This window comes from Plectropomus leopardus, chromosome 21 (genome assembly GCF_026936395.1).
Source record: "Plectropomus leopardus strain MGB_pleo_1.0 chromosome 21, ASM2693639v1, whole genome shotgun sequence".
In the NCBI taxonomy this organism is placed as follows: Eukaryota; Metazoa; Chordata; class Actinopteri; order Perciformes; family Serranidae; genus Plectropomus; species Plectropomus leopardus.
The window spans coordinates 13,831,495-13,848,494 of record NC_142196.1 but is presented as its reverse complement, the minus strand read 5'-3'; the positions used below and the strand labels follow the sequence as shown (position 1 = coordinate 13,848,494).

The following is a 17,000-nucleotide window of genomic DNA, read 5'->3' as shown; positions in this document are numbered from 1 at the left end:
TAAAAGGAAAAACTGGAACAGATCTTAATTGCAAGCCAAGCACAACAGCATAATGAACATCAAAAACACATTGTATTTATTGATGTGGGAGTCTCAATACTAGAGGGCTCAACTCAGGGGAGTTACAGTATAGATCTCATCTTATCTGCCTGAAATACAGTGATGGACGATGAAAGGTCGAGGAACAGAAGACTAATTAATTGGCAATATAATGCAGAGAAAAACTGGCTCATCCCCAGAGTCCCCTTCACACGTCCCCACTAATTATTGGAATGGCATCATGTACCGTACGAAGATGCTTCAATAAGAAATTCTGCGTTAGAGGTGTAATAAATTATGGAGCTGTCAGTAGGGAGACACCGGGGATCAATGTATAGATCGAGTGGCTTTAAAATTCAGTGCAGCGAGGGATCAAACTATAGAGGAAATGAAGAAATTGACAGAATACACAGGACCTTGCTTGCCTTGAGGCATGGAAACAAAGTAAGGCACCTTGAAAGAACAGAAACGGAGAACCTGGACCAAGAACAGGATCAGTTGAGTCACATAAAATCTGTTTTTCTATATTATACAATTTATTATCTAACAACTATGGCTGAACAATATATTGATATTATATGATATTGTGATTTGAGACTAAATATCGTCTTAAATTTCGATATCCTAAAATAGTAAGTGTTGTCTCTTTCTGGTATTAAATGCTGCATTACAGTAAAATGATGTAATTTTCTGACCTTACCAGAGTATTCTAGATCTTTTATTATTTGCTTTTACCCACACAATCATTTTTATCCATATTATGGATTATTAGGTATCAAAAAAATGTTGTTTAAATATATATTAAAGCACCAATGGTCAACCCTAAAACAGTGATATTGAGGTATTTGGTCAAAAATATTGCGATATTTGGTTTTCTCCATTTGCTTAGATCTTAATACAATATGATTAAATAGTAACAAAAACCAACACAGCAAGTCAACAAAGTAATCCTGATTAAGTTAACTTGCTCTGTTAATCTGGGAATTTCTAATTCATAAAACTAACACACACAAATGAAGCCCATGAAAACTTGGCTTTTATTTTTTAAATATTTATCTTTATCTATTTATTATTGATTTATTGTAGAATAAATCATTATGAATCACAGTAAAAAAAAAATCCTGATTGGTGCACAGACACAAATGCCATAACTATTTTTCCAACCATGATCATACTAAAAGTACAGTACTGTTTAAACCCACTCTTTTCCCTGTCGCTCTCCATGGTGCTGAAACTTTCAAACACAGTCTCTCCAAGGCTATGTTCACATTACAAACACATCTGTCCCAAATACGTTTTTTTGGTCTAATGTGACACAGATTATTATTTATTCAGAATAGTGTGGGCATATAAATGTGATTTTTTCCCCCAGTCAAACCATTCCTTCATGTAACCTGACACATAGCAGCCCCACCACTCCCAACTCCTCTCACACCTACTCTCTCTCCACAGAACTACAAGCAGTAGTTGCTAATAGAGTAAGTGGCCTGAAAGCCCATTGGCACTACAGCCTGTTATCTCGAAAACAAATGCCCATTGCTCAAAGGGCATTTCTACGAAATTATGCTACACACTCTCTCAAACAGAAGCACATGGCTATTATAATGCAGCATGACATTATCAGACCTTCCAATTATGGCGATCATTCACTTGTACCAGTATGTCCATTTTTTACCCAAATGCCTGTTTGGCAAATGGGACGTCTTTCGCTATATTGGTTGCATGTGAACTGTTTAGGGGCAGAGATCTGTCAGGTTGGGGTCACTTCAAACATGAATGAAACCTTTGTGTCTCTTTTGATGATGCTAAAAAGTAACATCTCACCTTTGCATTGGTTCTCATCCCAGGGGTAGACACAGTTCTGCATGCCGTTACACACCAGTGTGTTGTTTATGCACATGTTACTGTGACAGAAGAAGGCATCTGCATCACATGGAGCTAGAAAGGGATGGAGCAAATAAACATAAAGTTACTTTAAATGTCTGCAGTAATGTCTTCACTTTGCTAAAATCATTATCTTGTACTTACTCACTTGCATCTAATCAGAAGCCACAGAAACAGTTGAGTACATTTCAGTGAATTCCAGCTCGTTAACAACAAAAAATGTGTAGGACCCTTTAGAGATGCTGCAGCACAAATCAGTATTTGAAGTACGGCTGATGAGATCTTCCAGTGCGCCAGATTTTGAGGAAATAAATTTGGATGGGCATTACTCAAATCAGACCTGTCCCCCCCAAACCCATCTGTTCTTCATGAATTTTCATCCTCATCCTCCTCTTCAAACATTTGCACAGACAACTTGTGGATATGAATGCATTTCTTAGAATGTGTTTGTACTGTATGTGTGCGTGTGTGTGGTGACCAGAAAGATAGCCGTGACATTTCACATAACAAACCCCAAACAAATTCCTCCTATTTATGCGAGATGTTGTTTATTCCTCCTTGGTGCACAGGCCTTGTCAACAGAAATATAAACCAGGCCATAAACATTAGCATGTGATTCATCATGGCACCAGCACCTCCCAGTGTGGCCTGAGACGCAGCACTGCCTTCACGTCTCAAGAAGAAGAGTCACCCATCAGCAAGACATGATCGTAAAACCAGTGTGATAATGTTACTGCTCCATGGTATATAAGCATGACAACGGAGCGAGATAATTTAAAGCCAAGGTGCCCTTGCTCTCAACAACCAATCAAACTAATGCATAAGCCCGCTGATTGGCCAATTCACTGCCTCCTACTGTCAGTTACAAAGAGAAAGAGTGCCACAACAAGCTAGCGACAGGGTAACAGTTTGTACCATTCAATCTACAGTGTGCAATAATAGAGGTTTTATTATAGGCTTTGTATACAGCAGAATATATCTCTTTTATATCCTTGGTTGTATTATACAAGGACATTGCAGACAATGGCAAAAATGTGGCAACACTGGATATTTCCATCAATGTGACATGACATATTTTATTGGCCAAAATATAAATTTTCCCATGTGGTTATAGTATTTCTAAAAAATCTATTGAATCAAGGTACTACTCAATATTGCCATATGAAACACCTTTTTTGGTAAAAGAAGTTGCAATATTGTCCAAGGAAGAAATGTGCACTCACAAGGTTAGAAAAACAGTGGTAGAAGAAGTACTCAGACCACAAGGTAAAAATACTCCATCACAAGTAAAAGTACTGGATACAGTATGAGTGTAATAGTAATATTTTCCATATATGAACAATTTTCTTTCCACTGATCTATGCCTGGCAATCGTATCACTGCACAGAGGGAAGTGTGCATCTACTCATGTAAAAGAGGCTTTTGACAGCGCAAGATATAAACATTAATGGCGTCCTCCTCAGCTGAGCTGTAGCATTAGCCAGCTCAGTGGTTCTAGGTTAGCTAGCAGTAGATCCATGCCTCCGTCTTAGCGGTAATACAATTAGCAGGTATAGTTCTGTAGAAAGAAAATAGTTCCGACATGAAACTGCTCAACAAGTACTGTGAATTATCCTGAGTAACCTGATCATTATCTATGAAAAGAGACATGGCTGGTAGTTTTTTTTTTTTTTTTAATGTATTTTATGGGTGTTTTAAGCAAAAAAAGCAGAGTGCCATCTTGTTCCATTATATCAGAGTGAAGCCTCTCTACAGTTGATATCTCTGACACTTTACAACGTGTATCTAGATGGATAAACAGCACTGCAGGTAAGAGGAAAAGTAGGTATTTTTCATTTTGGGGTGACCTGTCCCTTTAAGTGCAATACTTGAGAAAATGTATCTAACTAATTATATCACTACTGCAGACTGGAATTAAAGAATTACCCATGGTAAGTGCTTTTCATCAGTACACAGACTATCCATTATGCACACAGTTTTGTAGACAAGTATATAAATAGTAAAAGTATTTTGAGACCACTTTCATTTTCTGGACATTCGAAACGTTACTTATTTGCCACAGATGTGTGACTATAACAAATGGCTTTATTTAGCCGCTCTCTCTCACTCTCTCTTTCTCTCTCTCTTGTGTGTCTCTCATCCTCTCTCTTTATCTCCCAGTCTCTCTCCTCTCACACATAACACTGGCACTGGGTACTAAAGCAGCTTGCCAGTGGTATGGCAGAGCTGGGGACTATTTGACAGTGTTACCACTGTGATGTATGGCTGTTTTCATTCCAGCACTCATCCCAAGTGAATAATAACACACCAAATTAGAGTGACTTATCTCTATCTCTCTCTCTGTATCCTGTCCTGCCTGGGCCTTTGCCAGCATTTCCTGAGTCATATTGGCTCTCTGTGTGTGTTCTGATACTCCTCTTCCCATTTTCTCCCCCTTTCCCTCTTTCTCATGCTTTTTCTCTCATACACCATATGCCAAAGATGTAATGCTGTTTTTTTTTTTTGTTAATAGCCAGCAGAGGGAGCTCACTCCTTCTTCTTTTGCCTCCTTCACACACCACAGACCAGACGATATAAAGAGTGAGATCCACACTAATCTCATACGAAATTAATTTTCAAGACATTCTGTGATAAAAGTGCCCTTTTGCCCACACAGAAACATCCCCAACTCACTGCTGGAAGCATAAATTAACTCCTAAATGAGTGGCTGATGAAAAATAGTCTGGGTGTCTCTGCAGAGGCTCCGAGAGTGAAGACTCTTCTGCAGTGAAGCGCTAGAAGCAACACATGGTTTACACCAATGTTTGTCATCAAAAAACAATTTTAGAGCTGTGTTTTTGTTGCACAGGGGTGTAGTTAGGCTATGTCTGGTAGATGAGAATGATTCTTTATTTTGTCTGATGTGATGATATTTTTTGCGCTCACACCTGCAGTCATGTAATCACTCGCCTAATTTGGAACATTACTGTCAGTTACTGGTTTTGCACTCATGATTATTGTCTTTGATCATAATGTTGCTTTTTGGCAATATATTTTATAACCTCCTTCCATCATTGTCTATGCTGAATTATAATAATATGGTTGATATTAAATACAGTAATGTGGGAGTCAGTCCGTCATCCCTATCTTGCCTCCAGCTCAATCAAAGTGCTCCTGACTGATATCAAAAAGACAGAGACTAATGAGGCATTTTGTCTGCGTTAATTTTGTTAGTATTTGTGCATGTTTTCTGAAAGCTTATGGATACGAACAAAACAGAGCAGTACCACCAGAGACTGTGGGGACAGTGTAGTTTAATGGATGTATCTATTTTGATATGTAAAGGGTGTATATCTTTAGTTGCTAGTTTACTACTTTTCCTCCCCCATTTCTACAGCCCAGTGACCAGAATGTAATGTTGGCATTGTATGTTTCTGCAAAGCACTAACATGCCACATTTGTCCATTTTATTATGTAGCATTTCAATGTCAATTTAGTGACCTAGTTTTGATTACATGCATATAAGCTGACTTTGTCATCTGAAAGTGGATGGGATGATGGACAGTGTCACACCAAGATGAAACTGCTGCCAGGCTGCAGACAGCAGCAGACCACTGCTCAAGACCAACAAACACGAAAACCAATTCTTTTTTAGCGAGCCATTGTTGTGTTTACAGCGGGGATTTTACCAAAAAAACTGCATATTTTAGGCCAAAGCATGTTTTTTCCTAACCATAACCAATTGTTTTTTTGTGCTTAAACAAAACCACACATTGACCAGCGTTTTGAAACCTGAAGAAAGGTATAGTTCAATATATCTGCGCATATTGAAGTGCAAACATTATATATATCTGTGGTTTGCAGAAATGTACAATGCCAACATTTATCCCAGAAGTGGGGTTGATTTATTACTTCTCTTAAATACCGGCTAAAGAACCATCTTTTTGCAAATGACCATTAATTTTAGATATAACTTTAAAAATATTTTAGTTTGGTCTCTTACTGTTATTTACCTATTTATTTTCATCGAAAATATTGCATTGCATTTCATATTTTGTTTGTTAAGTTCTTTGTTAAACACTTTCAATTTAAATATAATTGCCTTGACTTAATTAACACATCTTAGTCAAAACCCTAGTGGTTCTCATGAGAAATTTAAACTAAGCATTGCAATACTGTATGTAATCTAAATACACTGAGCAAAAACAGCGGGCTTTGTAGGGTGATTAAGTGGATTACATTTTCTACTTTTGTTATGTAATTAAATCCCAGTTTCAAAACCCGGGATATTGTACAATCCATCAATCCATCCATCCATCCATGCTTCTTATCTCACTGTACGTTTCTGTACTATGCTACAATCTAATATCCCTACACTAGTCTCTTTAATCCCAAAGTAACCAAGATAACAAGTGTGTAGAGATGATATAATCAGGTCTAAGACCTAGCAAAGATCCATATGTTGATAGACATTAGCATACTGTTTTGTTCTCAAACGCTTTCATGCATTCAGCAAAGAAGCTTTGTAAGAAACGAGAAGTGATGTGTATAGTGAAGCAAATTTCCATCTGCAACCCCTGAGACGGGTATCTGTTGATGAGGCGGAACAATGCTGACAGCCAAGATGTCACACAAGCACATTTATCACCTAAGACATAATTGCTTCTTGGGTAAAGATAGGCTTCACTTTCTTATACTTCACATTGGTAATCTTACACTGTAGTTCTGCATAGCATGTGTGTGTTTGTATGTGTTTGAGCCTGAAAACAGCACAAGATCAGTAGTATCAGCAGGTGTGAACCCAGCACAGGCGATGAAGGTGGATGTTTGCGTTTGGGAACATCGCTCTCCCCATCGGAGCATCTCGCTGGGAGTCAGCAGCTGTGAATAGTTCTCTAAAAGCTGTTGGTCCCACTGGGAACCAGCAGCTGTGAACAAACATATAAAGGCTTGGGATCTACTGTGTCAAGGGAACACTTATTGTAAAAATTGCCCTATAAGCTGCAAACCCTGATAGTGCACCTGTAACAGAGTACACACACTCGAAGTAGTTACACGTTGTCTTTCTTTCACTTGACAAGAGGAATTTCTTAACTTCCTGTGTGTCTGTAGCACACAGTGCGAGAGGTACTTCAGCATTACATACTCTGTCTTTTTCCCAAATTTGTTCTGGTACAAGTAAATAGAAGGTATGTGAACCAACAAAGTCCAATGCTTGCTGTGAAAAAAACACATTTTTTTTTCTATTTGGCTAAGTCAAATGAATGTTTGATAGACACCAAGTCAGTATTCTTCGTCTGAAATTATTGAACGTTTAAAAAGAAATACAACCTCATGTTGTGTGAATCACATTTACACGCCAACTTCGTAGTTTTCAAAACAGGTTCAATATTCCATGTTTTTTCGTGTGTGTGTCCAGTTGTTTAATCATTCTGTGTCCCCTCTCTAAAATCTGACATTTTTGTGGGTCTGGAAATGCAGCGCAGATGGAACTCATAATTGTTTTGTGCTTTTAGAGTTTCAAATGATAACTGTAGCCTTTCTTTTTTTAATGCACTTGTTTTGTTTAATAAAGTCAGCTTATTTTTAATTCTCATCATATCAGCGTTTTGTGCATATAGGTAAATAGTGCACACATGTAGTCAAAACCATGTACATAAGATTTACATGTCATTACATTTGAACACAAGTCTCACCCTGTGATAAAATGTTGCTGCAGACTTAAATAAGCTGCCTTACTCCACTATTAACAATGTACGATAGTGAGTTTTACTTTTTTAAACTACTCAAAACAAGTTGATTTGCACTAGCAGCAACTTCAGATAGAAACACTAGACTGAATTACTTGTTTGTGCTGCTTCCCAGTTCTCTGGTACACCTGTTCATTCACTGTGTTGACTGGGTTGGTGCAGTGCTGCTGAGCTGTGGTGGATGCTGCTCTAAAGGCTGAGGTCTGGCTGGGGATCGCCTGAGTGACTTAGGCAGAAGCGTTGCCCCGGCAACAGCACATCCTGGCTCTGCTTGGTGAAAAGGCCTTACAAAAGGGGACGCTGACTTCACAACACAAACAGGTCCACCACTAATGTTGTCGCCTAGTCTGTGGAATAGTGTCTTATCAGTACAATATACACACACAACCAATGAAGACATGTTGTAGGTATGTAAGGAGTGACAACTGATTGGTAGGTCTTAGGCACATGAACTGTTTGAGCGTCTGTGAGTGCACCTTCTATTTAGGTTTATGTATGCACAGCAGCGCAATGTGCAAGAGGTCTGGCTGAAGGTGAACACAGATCAGCGGGTGTGGTGATTATTAAATACCCTCATCAGTGGTTTCATAGCTCTGAAACAGCTGTGCCAATTACAGTTAAACATGATAATGACAGCTCAGCAAATGGAAAGCTTTACCTCAGGAAATGTCAGGATGGTTCAGAGCATCACAACATGAGCACACATCCCTACAAATCTGCACCCCAAAGACAGACGGAGTATGATTTTCCATCAGGTAGTTACTATAGAAACTATAGAAATAAAAACTAAAATAAAAGAAAGAAACTGATTTTGTGAAACTGTTTATCTGACTATATAGAACCAATGCTATTTTAGTAATCATTGTAATTAGTCTGTGAGCCAGTATGTTGGTATGCATTTTCTAAAAGGTCCATAGTGTTGGAAAATGCATGATAGCATGGCTACAATGGTAGCTATCACTCATTTTTCATCCCTTGATCATTACAGGTTTTTTTTTTTTGCCATTTTACACATAAAGCCAGTTAAAAAGTGGATAACCTTCACAGAAAATCATGTAGTCATGTATCATTGTAAAGCTTAATCTATCGACCTGTCACATTTTCATGACACAAGGACAACAGAATTTGACCTCTAATGCTGTAATAGGGGCAACACTGAATGCATCTACAAATGTTCTTATAACTAACTTCATATTGATTGGATGTGCCCATGGACAGGTTTATCATGCAGGGCACAAAAAGAGTTTTGAAGGCGAAGTGTGTAAGATTTAGGGGGATTAGGTGGTGTCCAGTACTGAGAATTGCAGATTGCAACCAGCTGAAACTTCTCCCGGTGAAGATTCCTTTAGTGTTCATTGTTCAGGAGGTTTTTACAGGAGGTCCTTCTCTCCAAAACAAACAGACCCAGTGATTTAAACCAGTCAAAAACACTTGAAGCAATAATGAAGCAATTTGACTAGCAAATCAGTGTTTTTTTTGCCGCTTCTCGTTGCAGTTGGGCTTCAAACTAAGATGGTCAACACAAAAACGTAAGAACGCTAATGGCTCCAACTAGAGCAAGTATTTGGTTTGTCTGTTCTGGGCTACTGTAGAAACATGGCGGTGTTTCCATATATAAGGAAACGCTCCCTGTGTCGATATAAACAGCTCATTCTAAGTTAACAAAAACACAACAATTCTTATTTTCAGGTTATTATAAACTAAAGAAAACATACTTATTATATTATAATCAATGTCTGCGAAAATATTCCTCTAAATCCTACACACTGGACCTTTAAAATGATATATTGAATTAGTAACAACACTTTTATACAACCATCTAATCTCTTACACAGTCACATAGTTAAATGTACACAACAGTGGTTGCACTGCGTGTTCAAGGATAAACACGAGAAGGTACTTTTGCTGTAAATAAAGTTGATAATAAGAGTTGATAGAGCCCTGATAACTGCATGTCTTATTCATAAGCATAATAGTGTGTAGAGGTCTGTGTAACTATACTGTAGCACCTAAGTTTCTTTTTAAGGTGATTTGATGAAAGCAAACACAGTGAACTTTCGTGCACTATGACACAACAACTCTGGTATGGCATTTCTCAGAGGCTGCAGATTTATCAACATATCAATCATGCTGCCTTCAGTTGCTGCAGGGATTTCATGAACTGAAGGAGAAGCTTGTCATACAACGTTAAGCAGCTGTCGACAACAAATTCTGTAGAATCACATACATTCATTCATGGATCAATACAGATGGACTTCCCTGCTTTAGCCATACATGTTCTTTTGTGTGCTGATTTTGAGTTTTTGATTGAAATATATTATTTATATTTCATACTCTCTACTGTTTTTAGTGCTGTTTCAAGCCCACATTGTAGCTACTAACTCACTTCCACTAATTTCAGATGCACCCTATGTCGTTTTGTTCTGGAACCGGGCCTAACTGCAAACTCAGTGAATTAATTTAACACATTTCTTCTATCTACTTTATGTAATACAGTTTTTAGGCTGCTCGTTATTGTTAGAGTTTTTTTTCTTTCTCATCCAGTTTACTGCGAGAGATTCCTCTTAAAGTTCCAAAAATGGAGATGCAATGTTCAGTTTTGCAGTGTGTGTATGTGTGTGTGAGTGTGTGGCATTAAAAGATGCTGAATGACACTGACATACTGTATACTCACAAGCTCCATTCACCTCACTGGTACAAAGAATGCCCTCTGCAACCCCTGTCAGGCTACAAGCTCTATCAATGAGGAGCCGCTGAATGAGAGGGAGGAAGAAGGTGTGATTCTGTTGAATGTGTGTGTGTATGTGTGGATTCAAATCTCTCCGGGAGAAAGAAAATGGGTAGCTGTGAACATACTGTAGCTCACCCAGATATTCCTTTGTCTCAGTCTCTCACTCCATTTTTCTATCTATCTATTAAGGTAGTGCTGCAGAGCTGAACTAAAAAAAATCCAGCAATACTGTCATATTCACAATAACCCACAGGCAATATTCCATATAATGGAAATCACATTTCTTGCTTTCCGGCTTGTCTCTGTTTAAATGCTCGTAAAACTAAATGGAAACCTCTGACAGCACCTTTTCTATTAACGACATTGGATATAACTTGCCATAAACGTGGTCACTGTGCCTCCATCTTCCTTTAACGGCAACCACTAAAGACCAGACCTGTTTTATTTTGACGTCAATGTCGTCGTCACGGAGTAGCGGCCTTATTAATAAAGCTAATCAGTTTCCTTCACTTGGTTGGTCATGCTGCAGTAAACCTCTTTATGATAAAAAGCACATGTGTGAGGGCAGATATCTTACGCTCTTGGTAGGTGGTGAAAAGGATCCGGAAGCGGCTCCTGCGGCTGGCCTCGTCCGCCCACATGCGGATGACACCCAGCGTGGAAACCAGCATGATGTCATTGGCCACCGTGGAGCAGAACTTGCTCTTCAGGTCTTCCACCGAACTGAGACGAGACAGGATGAGATAAGATAGCTTATTATCAAATAACATTTGCTGTGAATCTCAATAATCCACAATGTACTCTTTTTTTGGCCTGTTATCGTGGGATCACAACTTTATATCTAAATTATCACAAGATATTAACTATAGTGCTGGGGAGCTCATATTTGTTTCAAAGCATACCATTAATACTTTAATAATATGCTTATCTCAAAATATGGAATATTGTTTTCTTTGAGATTTTAGTATCTCCTTATCTGGACATAAAATCAAGTTGCTGTTTTGCAGGAATAGTGTGATTTAGAAATTTAATGAAAAGATCAATAGCTTTCTAATATCTGTCTATTCAATAGCTTAGCTTAACATTAACTCTGGAGACAGGAGAAAAATGCAAGCAAGACTCTGTCCAAAGGTAACTAAACCCACCCACTACTTTTGAATAAGCTCCCTTATTAACACATTATTATTATTATTTTTTAATCAATACAAAAAACAAGTGGAGAGACGTCATGCTGTGGTTTTACACAGAGTTATGTTTGTGTTTGATTATTATTTGGCCAGGTGCAGAGTCAGATCCTTCTGTCAGTACCTGACAGAAGGATCTGAGTTGAGACATTGGTCTTTAGTTCCCAGTGTGTTACCCAGTAAGTCATGTGAGGCCATCCTGACATGGACAGACTAGGGCAAAGGAACAGTATCTAAAAGCACAATTGTAAGTTGTTATCTCAAGATAAGGGGATGATTTATTCATTATTATTAGATAAAGGGCCTAAAAAATAATAACTCATTACAGCCACTTGGAGCCTCTGTGTAATTTGGCAAAATGAAAGGTTAAAATGTCACACCTGCCACCATCGTACACTGCCACAAAGTTGCGCTTGCATTCGTTGGAATTGGCCATCTCATAGTCGAGAAAACGCAGGTAGATCTGTCCGTTGGCAGAGAGGAGGGGAAATACAGAGAGAAATATAAGACATCAAATGAGGATATTTAAAGATGTGGACTTGACAGATAAGAAAAAGGTGAACAGAAAAGATTTCAGCTCTATCCCATTATGGCCTGTGCATCTTACTCATTATCCCAGTGCCTGATATAGCAGCTCTGTAATGAAATAAGACTGACAGACTGCAGCTTGTACAAAGTCATTACACACGCATATCAAATGAGGACTCAGAGACAGACAGAGTCTATTAGCTTTAGACTCATTATCCATATCTGTTGAGATAAAGCATTACACAAAACCTACAACCTTGTTATACTTTAAGGAGACCTTGGACATTTTGCCACAAGCTTTGAATGCTCAAGAGACAAAATGTCACCCACTTATAGTTTATTTTACACAAAGACCCTTCCTTTGAAATTCATGGACTCCAAACACTAAAGTAGATAACAAAGACTTTCAAACCATGACAGGTATATGGACTATTTTATTACCCTAACAATCCCTTGTTGAGTGAAATATCCACCTTGCTACCCACCTTGACTCTTCACAGCAGCTATCCTGGGTGAAACTAACACTTCCTTTCTGCCTTTGCATCATTGTCTGTCACTCATTCATCAGGCCAACATCGCCCAATCACAGCTATGGTTCCGGTCGGCTGGGCACAGCACTCGCCATCATTATGTTTAATGAGTAGGCCGCTCCAGAACTGTGACAGGGAAATGTGACGCTTCAAATGCCCAAAGACGAAAGCTACAGATGGAGCAGGATAATGGACCTCGCAATGTCAACTCAGCTCCAACAACATGACAAGTGAAATGGATCGGAGGGGAAAACAAGCTAGCAAATCCCCCTCTGCGATTTCATACAGGTGTCAATAATCTTCCATCTAGTAAAGATTTGTCATATTCAGCTACTCTTTTGGCTGTATTGGCTCTGTCATAAGAATCAGGGCATATCTGTATTCTATGCTGTGATACTGAATGAAATACTACTCAATGTCACAGCGGGCTTCAGAATGCAAAGATGAATGTATATAAACATATACTGTGAATGGGGAGTATATGCCTTTCCTATAATTTATGTGTATGGCCTTGTATTGATATTAATGTCTTGATCCCTACAGTAAGGGCTGGAAGACGGAAGAGGCTCTGAGGATAATTTCTTCTCAGACGTCACTGTGGAGTGCTGTTGTGGTCTATCGAATACTGCATGAATTTCCAGTACAGTGTCTCTTAAATGTAATTGAAATGTTGAGATGGTGGACATAAAATTTGGTTTCTGGCCAAACTGGATGAACTCAGACAGACATGATGATTAACTCAGCGGTGTGAGAGGAAGATCACTTGACAATGTAGGAAGTACAAACCAATCGCCAAGATAAATGTTGGTATCGTTTCTGCAAACCACGGATAAGTTACATTTCCATGTTAGTATGTAATGGATACATTAAAACTGTATGTTTCAGCAATACTCTGGAAGATGTGTGGTTAGACAGTTGGTTATGTCTAGGAAAAGATAAGCTTATAATACAAAGGTTTAGGTGCAAAATCCCCACTTAAAAGGCAGCTATGCCTGTGCACAATACAATCATTTTTTCATGGCATTATCACAGCAGGAAATTAAGCAATGTCTCTGTAAAAAAGTGCTAACTATTCCCGGTGGAAAAACAGAGACATGTCACTACAAAACTACCACCTTGATGACTAAAAAGCAGCTGGAAACACAGCTGCAATTTGCCAAACACCAATGTTTGATGCCTTAACAGCTGCAGGACAAACAACAACAGGCTGCTAAAAAACACTCACTTTAATGACTAAAAAGCCACAGGAAACACAGCAATGACTCACTAACACACAACTCGTTTTATTGTTTATCTTGCAATCCACCATCCATCCTGCTCCTGATGACAAAGTCAGTTCATATACAGTACCACGTCTCTTGAGAAACACTGATATGAAATAAAATGTGCAAATGGAACAAATTCTTCGGTTGCATAAATGTACAATGCCCAGTAGTGTAATGCAACTACATTCACTCTAGTGCTGTACTTAAGTATGAATCTAGGGTATTTGCATTATGCTTTATAAAAGAAAATGAGAAAACGAGAAAACAACAAAACAAGAAAACAAGAATCGTCCTATCTAGAGCCAGTATTTGGTTTTGTCCAATCTGGGCTACTGTTTAAATATGACAGTGCCAGGATTTTTATTCTCAGGTGATTATACACTAAAAAGAACATACTTTCTTAAGTAAACCAATATTTCCCCCTAAATCCTACAAACTGGACCTTTCAGTTTTATCTCTACACACAAAGACTGCCTCAAAAATTATTAATGTATATTTTTTGTGTAATTCTGATTTGTCCAATACTTTGGTTTATAATCAAATACAACAAAACATAATAAAATTCCAACCAGCCTGGCAGTGAGCATCTCAGACTGCTAACATTAGCATCTAGCTCCAAGCACTGTTGTTTTTTATAGAGTGTTACAGACCCGCTAATGTGGCTGTTGACACTTGGTATTGTTGTCATCTTGACATATTTCAGAGCTGCACTAATGCACCAGTGCATTAGCCTACTTGCTATACCAGTTAAGGCCAAATGTGATCCATCTGACTAAACTCAAGGTCTTTTAACAGCTGATAAGAGCTTTGCATTAAGATTTGTGATGAGCTGCAGGTGTTGGTGACTCCTCATGCAGCTTAACATGAACTTAATGGGTAATAATTATTCTTTTTTTAAAAAAAGATAAGAATAATTAGGACTCTCCTCTTGCTGTAGCCACATGATAAAGCAGCTAATGTTTTTGTCCTTCACGGATGTATTTTCCAGGATGATTTTAGTAAAATGGCGTTGTGGTGCTGAAGGAACAGTGTGACAAAGAGATGATCATTTTTAATGTATTCATGCAAAGTAAACCAGTCTGGCACTTGAACTATATCTGGAAGAACAGCACAGCTCACTAAATCTATTTATTTTTTACCCTTTATCTAGAAGATAAGCACCACCGATGCACTGCTGTATCCAAAAATTCTACTACAGAGCTGTTTTCCTGCTGCCAGTGTAAAGTGTAAAACCTGAAACACTAGTGCAGGACAGATAGAAATGCAGCCTCTGGACATGGCTACCATTGTAAGTGCTGATAGTTGCAGGGTAAACTTGAAAGAAACAAGAAACAAAAGCATTTTCAATGATTGTTATTTGACGGAAGGGGGCGAACTTGAAGATAAAAGAAAAAGCCTTTACAACATACTGTCACATACACCCTTTTATGCTGTAAAAGATGACAGCCTTATGGTTTTGGATCAAAATGTATGGTTTTTACGACATGAAATGGTGGAAATGGTATCGCAGACTGCAGTTGTTCCCATTTCGCTCATATGCATCCTGCTGAGTTCAAGCATGGAAAAATAACTGCAATTTTTCATGCCTGTGTTATCTTTGCACTACTTTTGCATTCACTAAAGCAATGTCTGATGGATGCCAGTCGCTAGATTTGACTGGAAATGCCATCATAAGGCCTCATTATGTGAGAGAGACATCAACAAACAGCTACATAAATAAAAGCTGTTTGCTCTCATTGCCGAACTCTTCTAACTGACCAATGATGAAGAAAAATCAGACTGCAGATGGCATCCCAAAGCCAAATGACGGCAATGGATCAGATAGATACAATCACCAATTTGTAAGGCGAGAGATTGGCTCCAGCAGGAAAATAGGCTGCCTCTTCATTGATTCAGCAGCGCCCAATAATGACGCAGAATCCATCACTGACTGGGGGAAGAATATGTTCTCCCTGTTGCTAAAAGGTGCCTGTAAGCGTGTATGTGCTGTTCATTACAGTCAGAATGAAGGTCCATATTTTGGCCATTATCTTCGTGAAAAGACGCAGGAAGGTGTCAGGCAGGAGGGTGTCAGACAGGTATGGTGGAAAAATCCAGACAGTGTAAAACAGACAAGACACAAATGATGTCTGTGGGAAATGCAGTTGCTGTTATGAGTCAAAACGAGGCAACTGAAAATATTCCCCGACAACTAACAGCTGTCAGCCAAACTCAGACAGCTGTCCAAACAGAAATGCCAAGAAGAAGAAATGATACTAGAACAACACAGAATGCAGCTGACGAGAGCTGTAATTTTATGTATGTATATAAAAGCTGATATTGTGTTGCACTGCTTTGCCACTAACTACATGTTGTTGTTTTTTATGTTATGATGGATACCAGTAAAAGCTAATTATTTTTTATTAAAGGTGGTCTAAGCAAAATCTTTTTATAGTAAAAAGGAACGACCACCTCGTGGTTGTATGCTTCCACAAACCAGTCAGGTTGCACTTACAGTTTCATCCATGAGAAAAAGACCTTTGACCTCTGAAAAAAACAAAAGAATTGTTAACCAACTTAAAATAATAATTCAACCGGTAGCCCGCAAATGAATTACATTTTTTATCAAGTTAGACAAACACAACTGCTTTGAAATTGAGTTAAGAAAACTTAATTCATATGTGTTGCCAAGTGAAGTAATTCTTTTAAGTTGGATAAAATCTCTGTTTTTTCAGTGACCTTTTGGATGTAACTTCCTAAAATTCCTAAAATTTCGTGTTCATGAGAAGAAGACAGGCAAGGTCACAGTGACCTTGAACTGTGATACACCAAAATCGAATCCGTTTATCACTGAGTTGGATATTTGTGAAAAATTAGAAAAAGAAATGCCCTCAATTTGATAAGATATCACCGTCATAACAATTAGACAGACGAAATCACACTAACCTTGAACTTTAACCTATCACTACTAAAATCCACTTCCACAAATTAAATTCACTGCTGAGTCCAATTAGACATTTCAAAATCACTCGGGTCGAGTCAAGACAAGAAAGGAACATATGGATGTGTGGACAGACAGACAACCTAAAAACATAATGCCTCCCGCCAAGGCTGTCACCGTCGCGGAGGCA

At 38.4% G+C, this 17,000-nt stretch overlaps 1 protein-coding gene across 8 annotated transcripts in view; it reads right to left on the bottom strand.

Moving 5' to 3' along the window:
• neto1l (neuropilin (NRP) and tolloid (TLL)-like 1, like) overlaps positions 1-17,000 on the bottom strand; it is an 85,105-nt gene that overhangs the window by 8,469 nt on the left and 59,636 nt on the right. For all 8 annotated transcript variants that reach the window (XR_015775367.1, XR_015775368.1, XM_042510658.2 and 5 more), the window contains exons 7-9: positions 11,948-12,030; positions 10,961-11,106; positions 1,864-1,977 (exon numbers count right to left, since the gene is read on the bottom strand). Coding sequence is in view for 6 of the 8 variants with exons in the window: in XM_042510658.2 (XP_042366592.2) it covers positions 1,864-1,977; positions 10,961-11,106; positions 11,948-12,030 (343 nt within the window). In the remaining 2 variants the exon portion in view is untranslated. The remainder of the gene's footprint in view (positions 1-1,863; positions 1,978-10,960; positions 11,107-11,947; positions 12,031-17,000) is intronic.